The 23,841-nt window shown below is 40.5% G+C and overlaps 2 protein-coding genes across 6 annotated transcripts in view; both read left to right on the plus strand.

Annotated features, from left to right (window-relative positions):
• mef2aa (myocyte enhancer factor 2aa) overlaps positions 1–16,851 on the plus strand; it is a 59,523-nt gene extending 42,672 nt beyond the window's left edge. For 2 of the 5 annotated variants that reach the window (XM_079223526.1, XM_079223527.1), the window contains exons 4-10: positions 1,025–1,159; positions 2,532–2,745; positions 10,031–10,215; positions 11,612–11,635; positions 13,225–13,354; positions 13,502–13,625; positions 13,775–16,851. In XM_079223526.1, the coding sequence (XP_079079652.1) occupies positions 1,025–1,159; positions 2,532–2,745; positions 10,031–10,215; positions 11,612–11,635; positions 13,225–13,354; positions 13,502–13,625; positions 13,775–14,150 (1,188 nt within the window). In that variant the 3' untranslated portion in view covers positions 14,151–16,851. The remainder of the gene's footprint in view (positions 1–1,024; positions 1,160–2,531; positions 2,746–10,030; positions 10,216–11,611; positions 11,636–13,224; positions 13,355–13,501; positions 13,626–13,774) is intronic. The other 3 variants (XM_079223529.1, XM_079223528.1, XM_079223530.1) reach the window with 3 other exon arrangements.
• Positions 16,852–20,550: 3,699 nt separating this feature from the next.
• mctp2a (multiple C2 domains, transmembrane 2a) overlaps positions 20,551–23,841 on the plus strand; it is a gene marked incomplete at its 5' end in the record, with an annotated part of 30,822 nt that continues 27,531 nt past the window's right edge. The window contains 4 exons of the mRNA XM_079223322.1: positions 20,551–20,764; positions 21,185–21,549; positions 22,464–22,520; positions 22,606–22,714. Of these exons, the coding sequence (XP_079079448.1) occupies positions 20,551–20,764; positions 21,185–21,549; positions 22,464–22,520; positions 22,606–22,714 (745 nt within the window). The remainder of the gene's footprint in view (positions 20,765–21,184; positions 21,550–22,463; positions 22,521–22,605; positions 22,715–23,841) is intronic.

Below are 23,841 nucleotides of genomic sequence, written 5' to 3' on the forward strand. Positions count from 1 at the left end.
ACCTTGAGAGCCACACATAAATCATGTTTTGATGTACACTGCCTTGATATCACATGCTGTCACATGCTGTCAGCAAGTCTTGTTAACACCGCTATTCAGAGCTGTAATGGGGAGCAGAGAACAGCCTGTAAGAAAGTGAGCAAAAAAGCACTGCGCACTTGCATTTAAGTTGTATGACATCTTTTCTTTATTTTCTTTTTTGAAGTTAGAATAGGCTATTTATTACGCCACACCACTGTATGTACTTATGAGTGCTTTGCTTTTACAATAATTGCTCAATTTCATGCTCAAATAAGCATCTTTCACCACATTTGATTATCCATTTTATTCCCCATTAACATTGATGAATTGACAAGTGACAACTATCCTGAACTACACACTGGGACTGTCTTAAAGTGCTCTACTGTAGGATGTTCATATGCAGGGGTTTCTTCCAGCTCGTTGGTTTATGATAACTGAAACATAATGAAAAATGCAAAGACACACTTGCAGCAAGAGAAGGAAGAACAGAAAGGGATGAAGTTTGGGAGGGAGGAGAAGGAGAGAGGAAAAGAGGAAAAGGCAAGAGGACAATATTTAGTTTCTCTGAACACTTCTGAAGGGTAAAAGGATATAGAGGGACATGTCAGTTGCTGCAGAGCCTTGTATTGAACTACAGTTCAGCCTAGAATTAGTGTAGCAGCTGTTCGTGTTGTACTGTAACAAAATATAGACATTGGAGGACAGATAATGATGTTTGTACATGTTTGATTTATATTTGATATATTGCGTAACAAAAACACAACTGCTATATTGTTTCTCTTCAATTGTGCAATTTCCTTTCAGAAATTGAGAAACAAAGGCCATAATGACTGTGCTAGTCCTGATCCTGAAGACTGTTTTGGGCACAGCCCCCTCATGGACGACCATTTCGGCAAACTAAACGAAGAGAGTGATTTAATGTACAAGCGCTGTGGTGTAAGTACTTCCTTTGTCTCCTACTGTTTTGTGTTGATTCCTGTCTTTATGTTGATGTTCACTACAGGCGCTAAACAAGAAAGAACACAGAGGTTGTGATAGCCCGGACCCCGATGCCTCATATGTCCTCACTCCTCACACAGAAGAAAAGTATAAAAAAATTAATGAGGAGTTTGATAATATGATGAGAAATCATAAAATCGTAAGTACTGTCAATGCAACGTTTTTGCTTGGCTTTGTGGCACAAAGGATTTTCACTCTTTTTTTCATTTAACTTTTTCCTCTTTTTTTACCCCCCCCCAGAACCTCTGTCAACTTCTTTCAGAGCTACTCTAGTTTAAGATGAATGCCCCCTTCACTGGGTGTGCATTTGTTTCTTATGTTGATTTGTTCTGCAACTGATATTTTGGCACACCCTGATAAGATCACATTTCATGTGAACAGGTGAAATGTTGCATGCTTCTGCTGGAAAGATTACACCCTAGTATCATGGTCATGTTATCATAAATCAAACAGCAGTCGCTATTTAAACACATCAGGAATGTACAGTAAATATGTACTAGTAAGAACCTGATAGTTTATCATAAATATCTGCAGGTTCAGTGTTTTTTTTACATTTTGATCTCAAACCTGATTTTTATCTTTTAACATAAAAAAAAAAACAGTGCCTTGGTCATGTAACATTTACAATTTACCCTTTTGAATCTTTCTTTTACCTCTCTCTCAATGCATTCTAGCATAAAATATCTCTTACTCCTGAACAGCTCCAGCATTAAAGTGTTCCCAGAGCACACTAACACTACACTATCATTTAGCATCTTCCCTCTCCTTCATCAAGAACCACAATGGCTCACCCTCTAAAATACCACAAATCTTTTGTGATCTTATCATGTGTGACAATATTAGAATTTTGCAAGAACGTAGTGCTTACTAAGCAGTCGTTTTCTCTATGTTCCTGACATGAAGAGCATCACTTTGCCATTAACAAACTAATGATAACACCTGACTGGCTCACAAGATAATGCTATGATGAAACGTTCTCACTGCCACCTGTCATTCTCACTTACGCTTTGCACAGTCAGTACTTTGTAGGTAAATGCAAGTGAGTCACGATTCTAGTTGCGAATCCCCGCCTCCCCCTCTCTGCTGCTCTCAGAAACACAATGGTGTTTCAAAAGGCAAAAAGTACACATGTAGTGCTGACTGCTGCAATGCCAAAGTGATCACCTGAATGCATGTGTTTTAGTGTTCTGTGTGTTGCGGTCTCACTGAAGATTTGTGTGTAATCTTTGTGTATGATGTTCATGAAAATAAACGTTTTGGAAGGTTTTATGGTGTCACTCAACAGCCCTCATGTCAGGCAGAAATGTTTCTTGAAATGTTTTGTTATAAAGCAACAGCCAAGTTTAAAATGTGCAGTGCTGTATGTCCTTGTTTATTAAAGCAAACCCTCAAGGGAAGCTCTCTGTTAATGATGCCATGACAACCACTGACCCAACAGATTCATCATTAGACCTTGGGTTTTGAGTGTGTTTGTGTGTAAACTTCTGTGTGTGTTTGTCTCCCTTTTGTAGCCCACAGCATTGCCTCAGCAGAACTTCTCCATGCATGTGGCAGTGCCTGTATCCAATCCTAATGCCATGTACCAGCCAGGAGGGACTCTGGGCAGCCAGGCCCTGGCAGCAGCCGCGGCCTCCCTGAGTGACAGTGGGATGCTGTCCCCTCCACAGGCCTCCCTGCACAGGCATGTGGGCTCAAGTGGAGGACCACAGAGGCCCACCAGTGCAGGTTTGCAGACAACAACCCCTGTTATTACACTCAGTTGGATTTATTTCATTGATTAAACACCCATTGTGTGTATTCATATGCGATTATATCATCTTTCTAATGATAGCATAAATGTTTTGTTTGTGGAACAATTTGACAATTCTGGTGAGAACTGATGGTTGTCATCCAGGAAGACGTTACCATCACTGAGCATAGAAGCAGAGGGGGGAAGCTAGCCTAGTTCTTTCCAATGTTTAAAACAACGTACATTGTTTTAAATGCTCAATAACACATTATATATTGTCTATTTAATAACACTTAAAACAACTTAAAAAATGCGTTTTTTCATAGCATTTGTCTCAGACTCTATGCTGGTGGCTTGACGTTAAAACCGCTTACTCCATTCAATCGAGATATGGTTATGGCACATCACCCTCATAAAACCACAATGCGTTAGCAGTGTTGCTCGGACGATTTTTCTGCTTGGAGCCAGGCTAGCTGTTTCCTAAAGCTTACATTCTTTATTTGTTTTAAGCTAGGCTAATTATTTCTTGGCTCTAGCTTCATACTTTGCACGTACACATGGGTTTGATATCAATCTCATCATCTAACTCTGCAAGAAAGTAAATAAGCATATGTGTGAAATTATTTTTTCGGTTGTGTCTGATGCATATAGAGTTTTATTATATTTTTCGCTGGTTTTGGATGTAAACGGCCTCAGGTCAAGCAGTCATATCATAACACACTTGAGCTCATGTTTGTGTGATATATTTTTCATACCCTCTACAATGCTCATCATCACACTGTTTACTGTATCTGCATTGTGGAAAAACAATGTCAATCTATGTTAGTACTTATATGAGTGTTCTGACTCAGTCAGTCCAGATGGCTTTTGAGGATTCAGCTACACTGCATACGATAGAAGTAGAGGCAACAGGTTGTGAAATGCTTCATTCAAAATGAACCACATATAAAACATTGAGTAGCACCTCCCCAAATGCAGGGGTTTACTTAATGGCTGTTTTTCACAATAAAGCCTCTCTCCCTGCTTTATCTGTATTGATTCTTATTGGATCAGCATATTGCTAAAGCTAACAACATGTCCGGGCTCATGTGGCAAACTTGCATTCTGCTTGATTAAAGTGTATCTCCTGTAAGCATCTACTTGGTAGAGTTTTCATTTGACTGTTAGGAGAGTAGACAGTAGATGGTTTCTAAGAGAAGAAGAATTGCTTGTTGCTGGTACGTCCTCATAGTGGAATTCTCCAACTTTATAACCCTAACAAAACACCATTCTGCAAGCTTGATGTCGCTCTCTTTAGTCATGCAGTATATTGAAAATGTTCCCATCATGAGGACACTGGAGAGGGCACATACCTCCCTTTCGTGCGCTGTGAAGTTAGATCTACATGACATTTTCATGTCTTGTCCAGCATCTCCATCACATGCTCTGCTAGCTTGCAGAAGGATGCAGATGGTTAATCATATCACTGTGTGCATCTCATTAGGTGGCATGCTGGATACCACAGACCTTTCAGTGCCAAGTGGTGTGGGCTCAAGCCCAGTGGGTAACTCCTCCCGGAGAGATTTATTAGCTCTCTGTAGCTCTGCCCAATAGGCCTCCTGCTTAGCACGCGAGCTGGATAGTTGCGTATTCTTCTGTGATTGGTCCAAGACAGTTGTCACTATCATCGACTAATGGTGCCTTTGCCTGACTATATTTCGACTGCATGCAAAGGGGATTACAAGTGTTTCTCATCTCTATAGATGAAACATATTATATGCTTGTTAAATGCATGTTTGAGAGATGGGAAATGGCTCAGCAGCATTCACAGTGTGGTGATTGTGCTTGAAACCAACCCGAGTATTACCAGGCGTGGCAATTAGCTGTCCAACTGAGTTTGACAGGTAAATAAACGCGGCATTTCCTTTATACTTGTCACCTCTATGTAGCCCTCCTTCATCCTGTTTCCTTCCCTCTATTGACAGGTGCATCTGTTTCCCCCCACTGCTCTGGCAGGCCTTATAAGGCTGGAGAAGGTCTGTAAGATGCCTAGACCAGCATAACCCTTTAGGTATTCGGGCCATGACATCCCACTAAGTCCTCAGTACACAATGACCGGACAGCCTGTCATGGCTGCAATGTGCTGTGTGAGAGGCGAAGGCAGGTGGAGTTTAACTCTTCCCTTGTCACTTAGCCCGCTTTACTCCAAACTGCATTTCTGACAAAATGCAGTTTGGAGTTACAAAATGGTACAATATTTAGTGTTCGTAGCTTGTGGACGATCACAAGAATGTAGGCTTACAATGAGATATTTGGTTAGGTATTAGAAAGAAGAGCACCTCGGATCGGTTTACAACATTTAAAGAGAGTGCTGGGTACGTTTTTAGTTTAGGGTGTGGTGCCGGGTCGGGGTAGAACTAGGATCCTCTGCCAGGGGTGTCAGCATTTGGCTCAGTGTGAGCATGCTGCAGCTGTTGTTTGTACCAAGTGTGTAGAACAGCAGCGAGAGTGGAGGAACCTCTCCAGCCCTGCTGTCAGATGACCATTCCTGACATAGCTCTGATTTTTCACAAGTCTCTGCTTTGACCCAGCAGAAGCCTTTCAAAGTGGCCAGATGGAAGTGTGAGATCTTAACTCCTGTTCGATGGTGTCACTAAGTTGTGTATATATATATATATATATATATATATATATATATATATATATATATATATATATATATATATACATACATATTTACTTTAAACGGCAAATAGAAGGAGTGGATTATTTTTCCACACAACTGTTAGGTCCCTGTTGATGATGGGCAGCTATTTTAATTTACTTATTAGCTGATTTTGAAAATTGCCTGAATTGCACATGCACTGTGTGTTCATGTCACAGTGAACATTACTGGCAAGGTTTTCCATGCAAACAAATTTCAGGCGGTGCTTTTTTTAAATAAGCCATCTGTTGTTCTTGTCGAGTCTATAGCTCTACAGCTACTACACCTTCAACAAAAACAATCTCTTTGTGTCTAATTTTATACTGTTACTTTGGTGTGCAGTTCTTTAATAGATATGTTCTTTCAATAGCTCATACAATTAAACCTAATTACATGCTGGTCCTTGACTGGTGAGTATTTAGAATTAAAGTTGTGGTGAACCGGTAGGATTTAAGAAATACGTCTGCAAGCTGTATACATTTTTTCAACAATATTGGAACATTGCAAGCTTTTGAAACACAAAGCATGTCTGTACCGTCTGTTCTGCAGATCAGGTCATGGAATATAGTTGTTGCAATTTTGTGAATACAGAAAATTGTTATCTTTTATGGTATGTGGATTGAATGTGAACCGTATTCAAAGTTGGAAGGTGATGATGGTAGTGATTATACCCTTGCTGAATTAAAAAAAACAACCAGAACAATTATTAACCTTGTTGCCATGTGCCTTTGGTCCTAACAAATCACCTTCTGCACATCCTGTATGCGGTCGTAGTTTTCTGAGACACAACAATAGGACTGTGCATGCCATCTATTTTAGAAAACTGTTTTGGAGGCCTTATTATTTCTCATCATTCATCAAGACATTTTCTCTTTTACCTGAACATGACGCACGTGGGATATTCTTTCCCCGGACTTAAAATGAAAACTGAATGTTTCAAACACAACCCTTATGTAATGCCCCTTCCTCGACCGTGTTAATAATTCAGGACAATGAACAGAAACCAAACATCTTTCAACATGCGCTGGTTTCAGTCAGAGAGGATTTATTGGCACTACGGAGCTGTTAGTGAAGTCTGAATATGGAATGAGGGGCAGACATCAGAAAAGCCAAGCGAAATGTTCCCGCTGAAAGGCTGGGTCTTAACTTGTGGCTGTTACCGTGGCTCAAAATTAACTTTGTGGTCCGAGTATTTGTTCAGACATGTGTTCCCTTCTTGGCAAGTATTTGAAAGAAGTGGGATTTATGTATCATCAGACATCTGAAGACATAATCAGAGGCAGATTCCAAAGATATGTGAGTCAGGTGGGTTAATCCAAGTCTAAATTAGTGAATACAGCACTGATTTCTGTCCGTCTTTACCCTGTGACCCACTGGCACTGGTTATCAGCCCAATGTATGGTGGTTTTGGAGTGAACAAGGAAGATTACTGAAATGTTTCTAGAAACAGTGTAAGCACATTCTCTTTTCAGTCATGTTATACGTCGTAAAAAAAGGACAATTGTCTTAAATAACATTACAGTTACAGCGACAGCTTTGTTTTTTTTAATTCAGTGGATTAATGAAGCGTAAGATTTAGACATGCACTGTGGCTGGGCAAAGAAGATGTTTATTGTTCTCGGCTCTGTTAAAGTTACATTTTCTCAAAAGAAACAACACTATAAAGGGTAGTGGACAATGCAGATGGGCTATAGACACAGGTGTATTTGATAGAATAAGTAAATAGCCAGTCAGAAGATTGTGTAAATGGTGCTCAAAAACATAAATTTAAAGAAAAATCTATTTTTCAGGATGAACTTAAAACAGGCCTGTAGATATTCTTTCTTTGCAGGTGACAATGTATTACATTTTGCATTCAAATGTATATGTTAAATGAAGGTACATATAATGTAATCATCTATGTGTTACCGGAAGGTGTTGTGTTTTTGACGTTTGATAAACATGTTTGATGTCTTGTAATCCGATGACACAGACTGACTCAGAAAGACACAAAAATATAAACTAACCAAAGGGTGACTTTGGTATTTTTCATGCTTCAACTAGTGTCTAAGTGACTAACTGGTACAGTATTGAGCCAGAGCACTGCAGGTGGCAGCCGCTAGACGGGCTGCAATGTAATCGCTCGGGGCATTTCCTCACCGGCAGTGAACGTCCACTAAGAGTGTTTGTTTGTGCCACTGACGAGACTCATGTTGTTATTATTCTTACTGTCTGACAACATTATGTAAAGGACAGAAATATGTTTTTCTTTGCTTTCTTAGTCTCGTTCTGAACGTAGCATCCACATTATTGTCAAAATCAGCTAGCTATTCAGACATAATATTGAAAATATTTTAGATAATGCAAAGCTATTCTTTCTGTACTCCAACACAACAAACTCTCAACACCAACACACAGCTCTCAAACTCTCACTCACGTTTTCACCATTGTCTTCTGGTCACAAATCACATGACACATTAACAAACAGAAGGCGAAGGGTAAGAAAAACATTTATATTTCTCTGTAGGGTCCTTTCCATAGTGTTGTCAGAGATTTATATGGACAATATGAGCCGGTCTGTGGCCAAGTGGACATAAAATGACGGGGAGCAGTTACCCCGAGCAATTATATTGCACCCGTTTTGTGGCTGCTGTCTGCAGCACTCTGGCTCAATACTGGAACAGTCTCAAAGATTGTTGTCCCCATTAGTCACTTCGACACAAAAACAGGGGAAACCAGGGTCAAGGATTGGAAAATACCAACGCTACCCGTTAAAGGTTCAGTTGGTAACTTTTTATCCTGACAGTAGTGCATAAAACAGATAATCTGTGAAAAGAAAATATGGTTCCTCTGCCTCCTCTTAGTGCTCCTAATGGCATTTGCAAGATTCCCCCGTGCCAAAGGAAAACAACCAGAGCCCAGGAGTCTCTAACGCAGCTGTTGATCACGGCTTGTGAAGCTGTTTCTTTGTTTCTCAGTGAAGCCGAGTCTCTGTTAAAGTACAACATCAGCGCTCACTGATTGTTATCAGAAAGCCTCAAGCTTCGACCAATTCCTTTACATGACAGTCAATTTGCACTAACATGTAATTCCCACTGAATGACATCTTCACTTCTTTTAATCAGGTTTGCTATTTTTAGGGCCTTGGACATTTACTCTGCTAATTCTGTAAACATTGTTTTCTTGCAGCAGCCAAGTCTTATGATCAAAGCCAGAACTGGCGGCGATTGCTGCTTGTATATACTGTTGATTCAGCTGTGAGATACTATTGTCGGCTTCATAACTGTTTATTTGACCGTGAATTGTTGCTGTCGTTATCTGTAGTCAGAAGGGCTATTGTTCCATTATGTTCCTTAGCAAGAGCCTGCTCATGGTGCACACACTTTGTGTTTCACTGGGATACACTGAACACAATGGAGAAGTCAGCCACTTGTTGAAGTGTTACTGATCTCTTGATGCAGCGCTAGACGCCATTCATTCTTTCTTCCCTTTGTTTTCAAGATTTAAACATGTATATATTGTAAAAGTATATTTTTTTACTTCGACCTACACAACTTGAATTCAATTTGAAATTCATGCGCACTTGAAATATTGCCTTTTTTATTTTTTACAATTCACAGCTACATTTTTATGAGAGTGGATTTGTGTGGAATCCACAGCATCCCGCCTTGTTCAGACACAGTATCTTGCAATTGAAGAAAAAAAAACTACAGTAGGTCGACAAAAACCTGAAAATGTATCTTTTCCTGACTTTTCCCTGATCTAACAATCTGTAAGGGACCACCCATAAATATAGGTGCACTTGCATTTCTTGATGCTGGTATAATATAATATTAATATTATACCAGCATACCAGCAATTATTTTAGGGTACATAACATACTACAATATTTTATACAATATGGAACAGTATCTTAACTGTGCCATGAATCTATGCAGACATGTACTGGTAATTGTTACAAACTCTTAACACAGATATGTTTCACTGTGAAAATTACTTCATATTTCTTGAATATGTCTCAAAGAAAATGATTCTCCGTCCACACCCACTGGTAATATTCACCCTTTGCATGGGACAGTTGTCCAGCAATAGAGTGGGAGTGAGGTGGGTGGGAGTTCCTAAAATACATTAGAGGGGACTAATCTCTTTGCTAAGAAAGGAAATGACTAATGACGATGACATGAGCATCACGGTGTGAATGTGTAAGGAGTGTCTTGCACTTTGCTATTGTTTGTGTGCACGGTGTAAAACCAACACCAAGAGATCTTTTATTGTCTTTTTATTCAACTGTAATGGCAGCTATTTCTTTTAAGCAGTCACAGTACATTTGTCAGTGAACTGCTCCTCATCCCAAGATGCAAAGAATTGACTTTGATGTAATCATTCACAATAAAAATAAAAGGCTCATCAATTTTGAAATGGACATTTTATTTTTGTAAATGTGCAGGATAATTATCCAAGTCTATTAAAACTTCCCAGAGGGTTGGAAACACTTAACGCTGCGTGCTGCAGCAAGCTGGAAAACAACGCTGTGTGAGAGGTTTGCTTGATGACTGTGAGTGTTGTCAGTCACAGTCCATGGTTTGATGATGTGTTTCTGTCGCTGTGTACATCTGCAGGGAACGGGTTTGTTAACACCAGAGGCTCTCCAGGCGTCCTCAGCACACCCAGCGGCAATGGCCTGGGTAAAGTCATGCCCACCAAGTCTCCACCACCACCTGGAGGGAACATGGGAATGGGAGGCCGCAAGCCAGACCTACGGGTTGTTATCCCTCCATCTAGCAAAGGGATGATGCCCCCACTGGTGAGTACGGAGCACACCACTGCACACAAGTATCCCCAGCTAAAGGACCTTTAAGTACCTCTGCTGCAGGGCGGATCAGAGCGTTGTTTAGTATCATCTCGACTTTCATAGCAGAATGTTTTGCAGCATTTTGCCACAACCGTTTTTGATAATATCACATGGACGTGGCATGTGAAGGATTGTTTATCTGCCAAGTGGGACTCACTCACAGGGTGTGCAGGCCACACCTGAGCAGTGTTCTTCTTGTGCTGCATTTTTCTTCTTTTACATCCATTACCTCCAAAGATAATAATGAAGGTGCAGAGTCTCTGACCACAGCGAACACCTGAGGCTAAACTAGACCCTCCTGGTTATAAATCAACATTCGGAAAAAAAATGTAAGTGTGGGATTTTCAGACAGCCGGCCAGGAAATATACTATTTCCGACTTTGCTTGTTCCTGGTGTTGTCAGCAACAGAAGCCACTCCAGGAAAATGATTGTGTTTGGTAAATAAACGTTGGGTTACTGTGGGTGCTCCTCCTTTGCAGAGCTTCAAGTAGCCTGGAGCCGTTTCTGAACATTGTGTGTTACCATGTCGGCATGGAATCTGTAGAGCAGGACAGGTTGTATTGTAAGAGGTCGGAAACAGGTTAGGCAGAGAGGCACTGTCGCTACTTTTGGAGTGGTAGAGGCTGTGGAGGGCGCTGGCTGTGGCAGGTCTGCAGACAGCCTGTCATTAGGCCATAATGGTATTAAATTAATCACATCTCAGTGTGACAGAGTGTAGATGAAGACTTAATCAGGGGCCCAGGGTGTGAGCCAGATAATATCTTGTCGCCCTTGTCGTGTCTTCCTGCCGCTATTGATTGAGTGTGGGTATTAAGACAGCCCTGGCCTGGTCGCAGTGTGTCCCACAGCACAGAAAAGATGGAAGATGGGCTGTGGCTCCGCTTTCAGCACTGGGAGGATTTGAAATACTCTCCTCTACTAAGTACTCTGCGGCCATCGTTGGCACCAGCGAAGAAGCTTTATATATAATTTCTGGTTAGGAGATGATTGCAGTCTCACATTCCGGATCAGATTAGTGTTATCAATATCCAGAACAAATCTATACTATTTCCTATTCTCACTGGCATTTGTCCAGGATATGACTGCTTCTTCTTCTTCATTTACATGATAAAGACAAGTTAATCGGGTGCCTATGCTTTGGAAAAGAATGTTCACGAATAACAACAGACTATAGACATAAAATGTGTGATTTCACAATGACTGGAGAAGTCATTCACACTTTTATATTCCTTAATGCCTCTTTTGCTGTAAAATCTAGATAGCTGGCACAATTTTTCAGAGCGATTTACAGTCGCTCTGCTTCTTTTCTGTAACTCTGCCTCTCTTCTTCTCTTCTGTTGAGGGCAGTCGGAGGAGGAGGAAATGGATTTGGTGAGTTTTGATAAATGCCTGGGCAATTGGCTGAAATGTGAACATGCTTCCGGTAATCACACATGCAAGACCGAAGGCAGTGCTCAAACCGGAGATTGGCTCTTAGAACTGCCAGCAATAATATATTTAAAAAATGTTTTGTCACTGCATGTTTTGGGTTTGGCCTGTGAAAATTGCCTCAGCCTGTTAAATTGGCTCCTCCGTTCCCAACACGTCGACGTTAGACACACACACACACACACACACACACACACACACACACACACACACACACACACACAGAGAGAGAGAGAGAGAGAGAGAGAGAGAGAGAGAGAGAGAGAGAGAGAGAGAGAGAGAGAGAGAGAGAGAGAGAGAGAGAGAGAGAGAGAGAGAGAGAGAGAGAGAGAGAGAGAGAGAGAGAGACTAAGCTAATGAGCAGAGAGAAAGCTGCGTGCTAATTTAATTTGTTCACAATCTGGAAAGTTTAAAAATAAAAAAAGTGTTGGGTAAAAATCTAAATGATTCATAGGTTTCTTAAGAAGAGAAGGTTACATCATTCTAAATGACATCATGCAGTGAGATACTTGGGGTTTGGTGAAGTCATCTGGCTGTAGAACAATGCAAGGAAGCCATCAACTAGCTCATGATGCAATGCTGCTTCAAATGTAACCGCTGGCAGCTGCACATGTGTTTATTACATTGTATTCTGACGATTTGTTACAGTATTGTTTTAAACTATGACTGCATTTGATTAGTGGTATTGGAGTGTGTGCATTTGTAGCTCACGTCGCAGTTTGCAGCATGACCACACCGTGCTGTGTAGGTGTGCATTTGTGTGGCCTGCATGCCGGCCTCTGCACTAAAAACCGCAGCAGCTTTACTCTACGTCACTCTGGGATTATCCTGTTGGACCCTCTCGGTTAAGAGTTGTTGATTTGATTGTAAAACTGATCACTAAACTCACTGTGATCTCTGACTGAATCGGTAACAGCATGGGGCTTGCCCATCACAGGTGTTCCTCACCCACACTATCCCTATAACAGCATTATTTTGTACGTCTAACAAAGTAAAACTCATTAAACAGATTGTAGTAAATCTGATTCATAACCTGTTGTGACTGTTGCTGCATGTCAGTTCTTGTGACGACTACCTCTGTCTGTTGTCTGTTTCAAATATGTATTTAATATGATTACTGAAATAGTTAAATCTTTTAAACCTTGTGGTAATTATTTTTGGGATAAATTCAGTTTGTTTTATACTTACACATATATTGAGTTAAATATATCTGGATGATATCATACAATCCCATAAAAATCACATTAGTTATTTAATGTCTCTTCCAGTGTTGTTATCCTCCTTTTGTGTTTTAAAAAAAACACAGCAATCAGAATAGTGACTTCCATGAAGCTACACCACCACCTAGTGGCAGCCTTTTTTATAGCACTGATAACTCGGATTTCCACAATATATCGTGGATAGTATATGCCAATTTAAAACTTGCCTCTAAATTAAATGTCCTAGATGATAAGACAATGTATCCATTGCTTAGTATTAGAGTTATATTTTGTGTTTATGCATTTTCTTTGTTGTTTTATTGTGTTTTGCAGAACACCCAGAGGATAAGCAGCTCCCAGTCCAACCAGCAACTGGCCACTCCAGTAGTGTCCGTCACCACCCCCAGCTTAAACCCACAGGGCCTGGTCTACTCCGGCATGCCCACCTCCTACAACCCAGCTGGTGAGTCTGGCATTCCTCTCCCCTCAGACTGAAAGGAACCGCCTCAACCATACTACGCACTCTTGTTTCTTGTTCTTTTCTCAGTGACACGTTGGTGTTGTAGCTGAAATAAGTTCTCACTCCATTTGGGTGTTTTTGTTTTTGCAGAGTTCTCCCTGAGCAGTGCAGAGATCTCCTCCCTACAGGGCTTCAGCTCTCCTGGGCTCTCACTGGGCTCCATGTCGGCATGGCAACAGCATCAACTGGGCCAGGCAGCTCTTAATTCTTTGGTGTGAGTAACACACTTCCAAACAAAGGCACACTCTCCAGACGCCTTCGCATAAATGCAACACCCACTGTGCTCTGTGATATCATGCTGAATCACACATCTACATGGCTTCTTGCGTTGCCGCACTTCACATTTGATCTTCTCATTTTCAGACCCAGCTCAAATTGTCATGCTTATCTTCTCTGCAGTGGTGGAGGTCACCTACCTCAGGGCTCCAACCTCTCCATCAACACCAGCCAGAGCATAAACATCAAGTCCGAGCCCATTTCGCCGCCACGGGAGCGCGTCACCCCATCTGGCTTCCCTCATCAGCACCCGCAGCAGCAAGGGTCCGGCCGACAGGAAGTCCTGGGACGGTCACCTGCTGACAGCCTCAGCTCCTCCTGTAGCTCTTACGACGGCAGCGACCGCGAGGACCACCGGCCAGACTTCCACTCCCCGCTGGGGCTGGGCAGGCCCCCTGCTGGCTCCGAGGACAGGGAGAGCCCCTCAGTCAAGCGCTTGCGCATGGACACATGGGTCACATAAAAAGGCCCGCTGAAGCCTCCAGTCACCAGCCAGTCGGAGAGGGGGAGGGGTTAGACATGGAGATAAAAGAGAGAGCAAGGGTCCTTAAAGCTATCATTATGATACTATTATTCAACTCCATTTCAATTTGTAAGATGACTGAGTGGCAAATGTTATAAGACATGTCAGGACATATCTAAAGTAAATTCTCAAACTTTAAAAAAAATCTCAGTTAGCTGGACTGAATTATATGCACAAGCAGGTGGTATCAGGTACTTGGTGCAATTCAGATGACATTCGCTGAAGAGAGTTGTTCAATGGAAGTTGTTAAACAATAGGCGGTAGATTATTGTAGTCACTGGTCTAGTCAGACACTTACATGTAGTTGCTGTATTGCTGTTGTGCTTGCAAGTTGCAAACAATCAGAGAAAGTTGTGTTGCTTTCAGGCTGAGTGAGGACCCTTACATATGATGTTCACTGCAAGAACTATCTTTAAAATCATGCTGTAACCACACAAGACCTTTATCTCAAGTGGCCTCTCGTAAGTTATTGATTCAGGAGATACAGAGAACACCGAGTTAATTAAGACTACACAGGAAATTGGATCACACAGTAAATAATAACAGTTGAGACTACTTTAATGAACAAATGAAAAAATACAGTTTTTTACTGGAGGTAAAAAGCAAAATAGCAACTGAATTTATTGCAATAATGACATACTATTCATTTTATAATTTAAAAGAGTAGGATATATAAATGTGCAATTAAGATAATACGGAGCTGTCCAGTTGAGCTGGTAAGAAAATCAACATGTTCACATTTGTGTGACAGTTCATCAGTAATATAAGCCAAAGCTGTTCTTTTGTGTGGTTTTGTACAGTTGCTACGGTCACTCAAAGCACCATTTCTGTCATCAGTTTTATTTTGTATTGTGCTTTATTGCAAACAGTGTAAAGTCGTATAAACCAGATCTTGAATCGATATCTAAAGCCATGAACATTTGCTGTTCTGTTTGTATAATTGATAATTTGAGCCAAACATTTTCTTTTGTTGTGTGTGTATATAGCGACTTTAATATATATCACCAGGGTGTGAGTACATACTGAAAGTACTGTACCAACACCGTTTTCAAGAAAAGTATATTTTTGTGGATTTCAGCCAAGATTACAAGAGTATACCTTAAAAAGTAGATCATTCACTGGTCAATATTTGCTATTTTGTCAATTTTACTGTAATCTCTTCTAAATTGATTTATCAACATAACCTCCGATGTGTTTTAGTTCCAGATGGTCAGTTAGTTTATTTTTTTCTCTCTTTATTCGTGATGACTGCTTGTCCTGAATGCATTGTAATAGCAACGCTGTGAGGTTGAAGTTCCACTATTTTCTAACCTGTGAAGGATGATCACAAGGCTAGGGGAAATAGGGTTTCTTCCCTCCTATTGTAGTCGTATACCAGCAGCTGCTGAATGCACTGCCAACATTCAAACCCAAGGTCCCAGCCCACACTGAAGAATAATCCATTGTTATTGCATGTAGCTCAACTGTCATCTCTCAAGTTATTTCCACTATCCTGTTATTGCTTCACTGAATTAAAGCAGAAGACAAAACGTGGCAGAAGTGGCTGCTGACCTTCACACAAAACTGATTATGCCTGTGCTAATTCATATATGTGGTTGTAAATATCGCAGTCATTCATAATTATGTACAAAAACTCATGTGTTTCCTTAATTGGCCCCAGAAATGGTATCTTATATCAATGCCCTAGTACTAGAAAGACTACTGTAGGCCTTAGGAGCCAGAAAAGTGAAAATCTGAAGGCGTTGAAGAAGGTGTTGCGACGGTTTTATCACCCCGTGCAGAGACAGGGAGGGAAAAAAGGAGCTGTGGCTTGTTTTCCTCTTCATCTTCACAGGAGCAAATAATTCAGCAGCTAAATTTGAAACACAATGTCATTGACCCCAATCTCACCTCTGGATTGCACACATTTATATGAGAAGTTTGCTGTACGTGAAAGGTATCGCTCTGCATTCACCGTGAAATTATCTTGTGTGTGCTTCTGAGGTTTCTCCGCCTCATCATCAGCTCCATGGTAGTTCTCAATATACGACCGTAAGGATCTATGCAGTTCTAGCCCCAATTCACAGCACCCAATATGCAGAAAATGATGTCATAATTTACAGGTCACGTTTAGTCCACAAAGCATCAGGAAGGAGAGCATCTGAGGATTGACTGTTAGCCTCTTATCCTGAAGTGCCACATCTGGAGGTTGCTGGACTACAAGTTACACATAATACATTTGATTAAATGATTGATTTGGATACCCCGGGGCAATCTCTTCATGTTCATATACATTGGTAGACATACTTTATATAATATGTAGTAATCCATAATGTAATCCAGTTTAACAAAGCAGGTGAAAATAGCAATAATAAATGACTACAACAAAAATAGTCTGCCTGTTTTGGCAGCACAACCTCGTAGTTGAGCACATACTTTAGCACTTGATAACATATCAGGGAGTTTTGTAGTTTGTCGATCTATATGCACAGTTAGGAAATGCCTTATCCCAAAGAAAAATTATATTTACCATTTGTATTTAATTTTCTCTTGTTTAAAAAAAAAAAAAGACAATGCAGATATCACTCAAACGTAACCAGACCTGCCTCTTCTCAGAAAAAAACCCACATAAGAAAATGTCCGGTGAATGCACGGCGATACAGTTCTCTTTGCTGTTTTGGTCCACATCCAAATTGTGCACAACTGATGAATGTGAAAGGAAAAGGTAATCAATGAACCTGGAGAAGACTTTCTTCACTTTGCTGTGTAAAAGGACACTGCTTTGCTTCTTGGCTTTTATATACAGAACTATGTGTTTGGTAAGTGTTTGTAGTTGATAGTTCACTTAACTAAAGAAGCTGTTTTCGGTTTGATTGCTCAGACCGTTTGGCGGCACAAGCTGGACTTTGTTGCCAATATTGAAATTATTTGTTTCAAAATTGAAAGAAATTTTAAGTTAACATTTTCTTTCCCTTGAATGTGTTATTTTATTTTCATCATACAATAAATATTCAAGTGAACTTTTTATTAAACAATTAAGATACTATGCTAGATATTGTTGTACAAAATTTGTATTCTTCACAAAAGTACAAATATTGGCTTTTAATGTGTAATTTAGGTTATCTCTCTTATTCTGTATAAAATGAAGTAAACAACTCTTGCATAGAATTTGTTCTCCTGTGAAGTCCCAAACAGTAGAAACTGTCAACTTTATTAAACACCTCAGTGTATGCTCAATCTGAACTCAATGTCTGTTCCTCTTTGAATTTAGCCTAGAAATCACATTTCTGTTCATTCAGCTAGTGCCCTGAGGCCACTGCCATTGGTGAAGACCTTCATCTCACTGACTTATTGTGAGAACATCCTTTAAAATACTCTTTAGATTTACTATAAGTATTTCACACATGGATTAATAGCTCCATGCAGTAAACTACAATGCACCACAGTGTTTCACATTGTATTAGAAGCAAAAGTCTTACATTCAAAATCTTAAGTAAAATTGTATCATCAAAATGTAAGAAATAAGGAGTTCTCATTATATGAGTAATATATTGTTATCTAAAATATATTATTGGATGGCATTCATAGGTAAGCAGTGTGTTGATGTCTAAGCTGGATATGATATAGCTCATTTCAATTGATTTATACATGAGCCTATATGGATGGGTAGTTTCAGATGTGTTAAATAGTAATACCATAAAATGGAAATGATTTTTCTCGAATACCTTCAAATTGTACTTAACTACAGTATTTGAATAAATGTACCTAGTTACTTTTCACCACTTGTCTAAACCTAGAAGAAGAAAAAAATAGCTAATTTCACAAACTTCAAAGTTACAAATTCTTTGTTAATTTGAAGTTAGTGGAATTTGAACGTATTTGTTTGTTTAGCTTATTTTTGTAGTGCACATAATACAGATACGTATACAGAGCAAATGCAAGAAACATACACTTCAGAGCAAAGTGTTTTTGCAGCCGACAATCTGGTGATATTTCATTTTAGAACAGTTTTAGCAAGACGACCTCGTGTATTTCCGCAGTATTGCCAGCAGGAGGCACTGTAGCACAATGCATGACAGAGCTGGGGGTTGCTGGCCCGGTGATGCATCTTGGTCGCTGAGTTAAAGGTAAGTTGGTAAACCACTAACTAAATAAAGGTTAACAGTCAACGCTACGACAGGTGGAGATGTTAGAGCGCGAGCCACAGCTGTAGGTAGCAGGTCACGAGCTCACCTGTCCGTCTGTTGCACCTGTAAATTGGTCTTCAAAGGTGAGAAACGTCGTGAACGCTCATGAAATATGATGCATTGCAAACTGAAAACAGTAAATGTAACTTTGCGAGTTAAAGTAAAAAAAAGCAGTTAAAGCACTTTTACTTTTGAGTAAAAAAAAGAAGTATATTTCACTACTTATGCTTGACTTAATTAGCATTTTTCTCCGTTGTGGTATATTGCACCTCTTATGTGGCCTGTAAATAATAGTTTTAACTAAAACATAAATTGAGTATAAAAACGCTGCTAGACAAACGGGTGTAATTGACAAGCTCAGTCCTCCCCGGTTGTTTTCAGTGGGAGGGCCTTGTATGTGCATCACTCAGTAGACGTGTCCCCGAGTGCATGTACTTGGCTTCCTGTCCATCAAACCAGCTGTGCTGCAGTCTGGACCAGGTCCAGTGTGCATGTTTAGAGTAACCAAGCAGGGTTTTGGTCTGTTTGAGTTTGGTGAGAAGGAGGGTGACAGGCCACCTGCCATAGGGGCTTGCCCTGTTCAGATCCCCAGCCCTGCCTTTCAACTGGGAGCCAAGTTGGGGCTCTTTCATGTGGGCCTGATCTCCTTAAGACATCAGCAAATATTGAACAAGACTCCGTCCAGACTCAAACACATCTGTTGTCATATAGTCTCCACTGTTAGGCACAGACACGGAGAGCGAGAGGGACCGCCAGTGGGTCTGTTGCATTAGCTTCGATATGTGGACATAAAGCTATAGTTTATACTTTGCAAACACCAATGCTCACTTTTGACGAGCTTAGGCTAAACCATGTTCCTCTGGAAACAAATATGGGGCTGTGTGAAAGAAATGGAGTTTGGTACGACAAGGCAAGCACCGACTGCCAGATTCGTGCTGAAGATCAGAGATGAGATAAGACGGAACAGATAGCCAACATTTCATATGCCTCAGCCTTGTTGTAGAATCCATCAGTCGAATTTTGGGACCGTTTTGGACAGATAAGAAGGACAGTTGTATTGTAGAATTAGGGTAGATTATGGAATTAAGTATTTTTCTCAAATACTTGCAGCTATTGGAGAACACATATTAGAGGAAGTGTAATGCATGCAAGTCTTAAAACAGACAAATAGCCTCACAAATGCAAATAAATATTCAAATCAACAATAAACAGACTGGCAGGCAGGCAGTAAGCAAACTGTGAGTGGTTTCCTCCTGGTGTTGGTGCTTCGCTGTGCATTTAATCCTCAGCAATTGTGTCTTTATATAATAAATAGTTGTCGTCACAATGAAACCCGGACTGTATGTTGCTCAATCCTATCATGAAAACAAAAAAATTGGGTAGGACTCAATACATGACTGTGGCATTCTCTGAGTCGTTGAAACTCACCCTGTGAGACTGGAATGGCCAGTTTCACCCAGATTGCCTCGCCACCAATCACCTGCCTTCAAAGTTGTCATGAAGCAGGAAAGGGCACTAACTGTATATTGTGCTGCCTCAGACACCTTTTCTTTTATGTCCTAGTTAGGATGTTTGAGCAGCCTCTCCGGAAATTTACGGGCGCTCTCGTTGGAGACTGATTCAGTGTGGGGCTTTGTCGAGCTGTTCGGCAGAGGTCGACTTGACAGGTATCGTATCTTTTGTTAGTGGTAGTTCATTCAGAAATGTTTGTGAGATTAGATATAGCCAATCCTGCTAATGGGAAGATTATTCTATGATAATGCAGCCTGCAACCTACTTTTGGTTTCACTGACTTAATCAAGTTATGGGTAGGCATTGTTTGTGTTTTATTACAATGGGTAAAGGCAGAAAATTTGAAAAAGAAAACGATTCAGACAGCAGACAAACTACAGAGATGTCTTGACTATTGTCTGTGTGGGGACAAGCCTTTGTCACTGTGTTGCTACTTCTTGAACCACTGTACACCATGTACAGTAATGGAGGGCCTTTTATACAATCATTTGTAATGAATCAGGCAGGAAATGTAAAGTGGGACACAATAGGAACATGTATTTTTACTGAGTCTACGGCTCATAGGACACTTTGCTGCATTTTCTTAGGCCTATATATGTGTAAAACAAGGGATATTGATCTCACTGTTTTTTGTTTTTTTCATCCGAAAGTTCTCATTCAAGATGGATATCAAGAAAAAGACCTTCTTGGATCACTTTCGGCTGAAAACTAAGTTGGCCAACATGAAGAAGCCAGGAAAGAAGCCCCTTGCCAAGCAGGGAAGGAAGCTGGCCCATCGGCGTAGTATTTCTGTCCCAGACCTCAGGTTCGTGCCAGATGAAGCCTTTGCTGCTGACAGCACCTTGGTGTCTACTCCCTATGATGCCAGCTCCTTTGGTAACGCCGCTGGTCTGAGTGATAGTGATTCTGTTGCAAGTGGCTCGATTGCTGATGGACCACTTTACACAGAAAAACCATACGATTCAGTCTCAGAAGGTAGACTCAAAGTTCCCACAGGTCCCGTAGATGCTGCTTTGAATAGAATGAGTGCACCGGTGGGATCAAACCTTTATGAGGAAATTGATGGTATGATAAATTTGCGCTCAGAGAAGGTAAACTTTATTCCAGAAGGCATGTATGCACAAGTAGATAAAAGACCCAAGGTGAATGCACCTAGATTTACTTTTGACCCTATTCCTGCACCAAGAGCTGTTTTTACCAATAAACTTCCACCAATACCAGATCTTGTAGAGAGACGCAGTCTCTCTGGTGAAGACACCTCCAGAGACAGAGTGCGTTCAGGTGCTGTTGATGCAGTATTGGCCAGAGCAAGCTCAATGGGAGACCAAAATAACCCTTACACAGAAAAGAGTACCACATCATTTGAGTATAGAAAGCCATCTTCTGAAAGGGGAACTCCGCCAGCGATCAGAGTAAACGCTCCTGCAGCTACGTCTCTGATATCCGATAACCTGTGCACTCCTGTGGAGAGTGCAGATGTTACCTCGTTGGACTCTGCCGGTGGCAGTCTCACTGAGGAGCAAGTCAACATGCCCTGGACAACGGACTCGGAGGAACTGGACCGAGAACTCTGCTCTCCATTTTTTATGAGAGACTTTACCGCCGACGAGGCTCTGCTAGAAGAAGCCCAGGCTGAGGAGGCCCTGGAAGAAACAGCAGAGGTCAGTTTTATTACAAGTGTATTTACATTGCATGTAGCATAATCTCAGATGAAGTCTGCATGTAATGTAGACTGTTATTTAAATTTGGACAATATTTATTCAACTTTGTGATTTCCTTTCACAGTGATAAACTTTTAGAGCTCCTACAGTTGTATAAATGTAAGTGGAAGTGATAGTCTCACAGGAATTAGATAAAAGTATGCAAGCTCTAGTGCTCTAGTCAATAGCATGTAATATATTTTCACATCAGTTATACCAGCACACATTTATTTCACTTTCAAATAGTGTGGTTTGGTTTTTCACACACTTCAGCTGTTATGCTAAGAGTTGGCCTCAGCCTCTAATACGCAAATGGCATGAAATCGACATTCCTTTTCTAAACCTAAGCTTAGGCTTGTAGGTTTATTACACTTTATCCCTGTAGCACTGACATAGAGACATAGTTTGTAAACCTGCTGTGACAGTAACTATTCAGTTTGCTAGTGCAACGTGTCAAACGCCTCCACAGATTGTTGGTGGTGGATCTGACTTTATGCAACCATTGGGTAGAGCTGAAACTCAGACGTGTGTCGTCTTTTGTCTAGATGCCTCTTAGATACCAGCTGAAAACCTGTATTACTACATAGAGAGACAATGGGCTGGGAGTGCACTCCAAAAAGTACCCGAAGGGTCTGATAATATCTTACTGTGTACTGCTGTTGACAGTATTTACATTCTGTAGTCACATTGGTTTTCTTCTTTAAATACATTATCCAGTCATGACAAATACTTGGTCTGTTTTTAAATGGATTAACTCCCCTTTTAAGATTAAAGCTGTAGACACACCTATTTTAGACATCTCAGCTTGACTACTTTAATAAGTGTGTGCATTCTGATGATTCATAAAGATGTCATTGCGTCCTTTGTCCGTGTAGATGTCCAGTGAACCGTGTGATTTCTTTGATGAAAATCAAGATCCTCTGGACAACCTTGTGAGTACTCCCTGGACTGCCCATTGAAGTACGCCAAGCATCTAGTATAAAAAAGTGTATAAGTGTGAATTTTTCTCCAATGCAGGTTACGTCATCAGGGCCTGACGTCCAAACACCTGACCCGTATCAGAGATACCTCCTGAGCATCAACCTGAAGCAGGGAAGGAACCTGGTCATCCGAGACAAGCGCTCCGGTAGGTCTGCAGGAGGTCCATAAGTCCTGGTCTTTAAGAAGCTGCCTCGCTTAGATCATGAACAGATAATTACTAACTCTTTATAAGCTAACATCAAAATGTTCTTTTAAATGTGGGGAAACACGTGGGTGTATCATTACAGATCAAGAGATATACCAGATCAGATTTCTTTTACTTCCCAGAAGAGAGCAGTTATGTGTTGGTTGGCAGTGGCTCCAGCTGAAGAGGGAGCATTAGAGGAAACGCCACAGGTTCAGACACCTTGTTAATCTTGTGTTTGTGAGCCAATAGAATGCAGTCAGACCAGTATGACTAAAGGCAGACTGGGCTAAAGCAGTCACGCTGTCTCGTGATCTGTACCTGGATCCACTGCTATTGCAATTTATTTAAACCGCTGGGATTTTTAAAAGTATTTCAGGTGTAATTGTATTGGATTATTTACTAGATTTAATTGGAAATCAAATGGTCATAAGCGGAAGGGCTTTCTCAAAACAAAGTCTCATAGATAAAACAAGAAGAGTTTTATATATATATATATATATAACAAATCACAAATATTTAAAATACTTATTAATCTTAAAGTAGCTGTCATTTAGTTTGGTCTCAATTATTATTATTAGTCATATCCAGATATGAATCAAGCACGAACTTTAACATATATGATTGAGTTGATTTCAATAACTGGATGATTTGTTGAGAATTGATTATCCATTTACAATGATTTTGGTCATAGAGAGAGAGAGAGAGAGAGAGAGAGAGAGAGAGAATCAACTAATCTTGACCCCTCTGAGGCTCAGCAGAGTTTGCTTTGTGAAAGCAGCGACCTCAGGTGGCCAGAAGTGGGAAAAGTGGAACGACAACCGGAGAAAATTCATAGATGGATAGATATACTTTATTCCCAAATTAGGATATTATTCCAGTAGCAGGTTATCCACAACAACATTAAATACACCGTAAATATACATAGCTGCATGAGAGAAATACATCTATAGAATACACAACATATAGAAGATAGTAGAATACACGATAAATACATCTTACTACAACAACAAAAATTAATTATAAACATAGGAAAACATACTATATACATTAGACATAACTGTGCAAATGTGTTGCAGTTTTTTGTT

This window comes from Taurulus bubalis, assembly GCF_910589615.1.
Source record: "Taurulus bubalis genome assembly, chromosome: 9".
Taxonomy (NCBI): Eukaryota; Metazoa; Chordata; class Actinopteri; order Perciformes; family Cottidae; genus Taurulus; species Taurulus bubalis.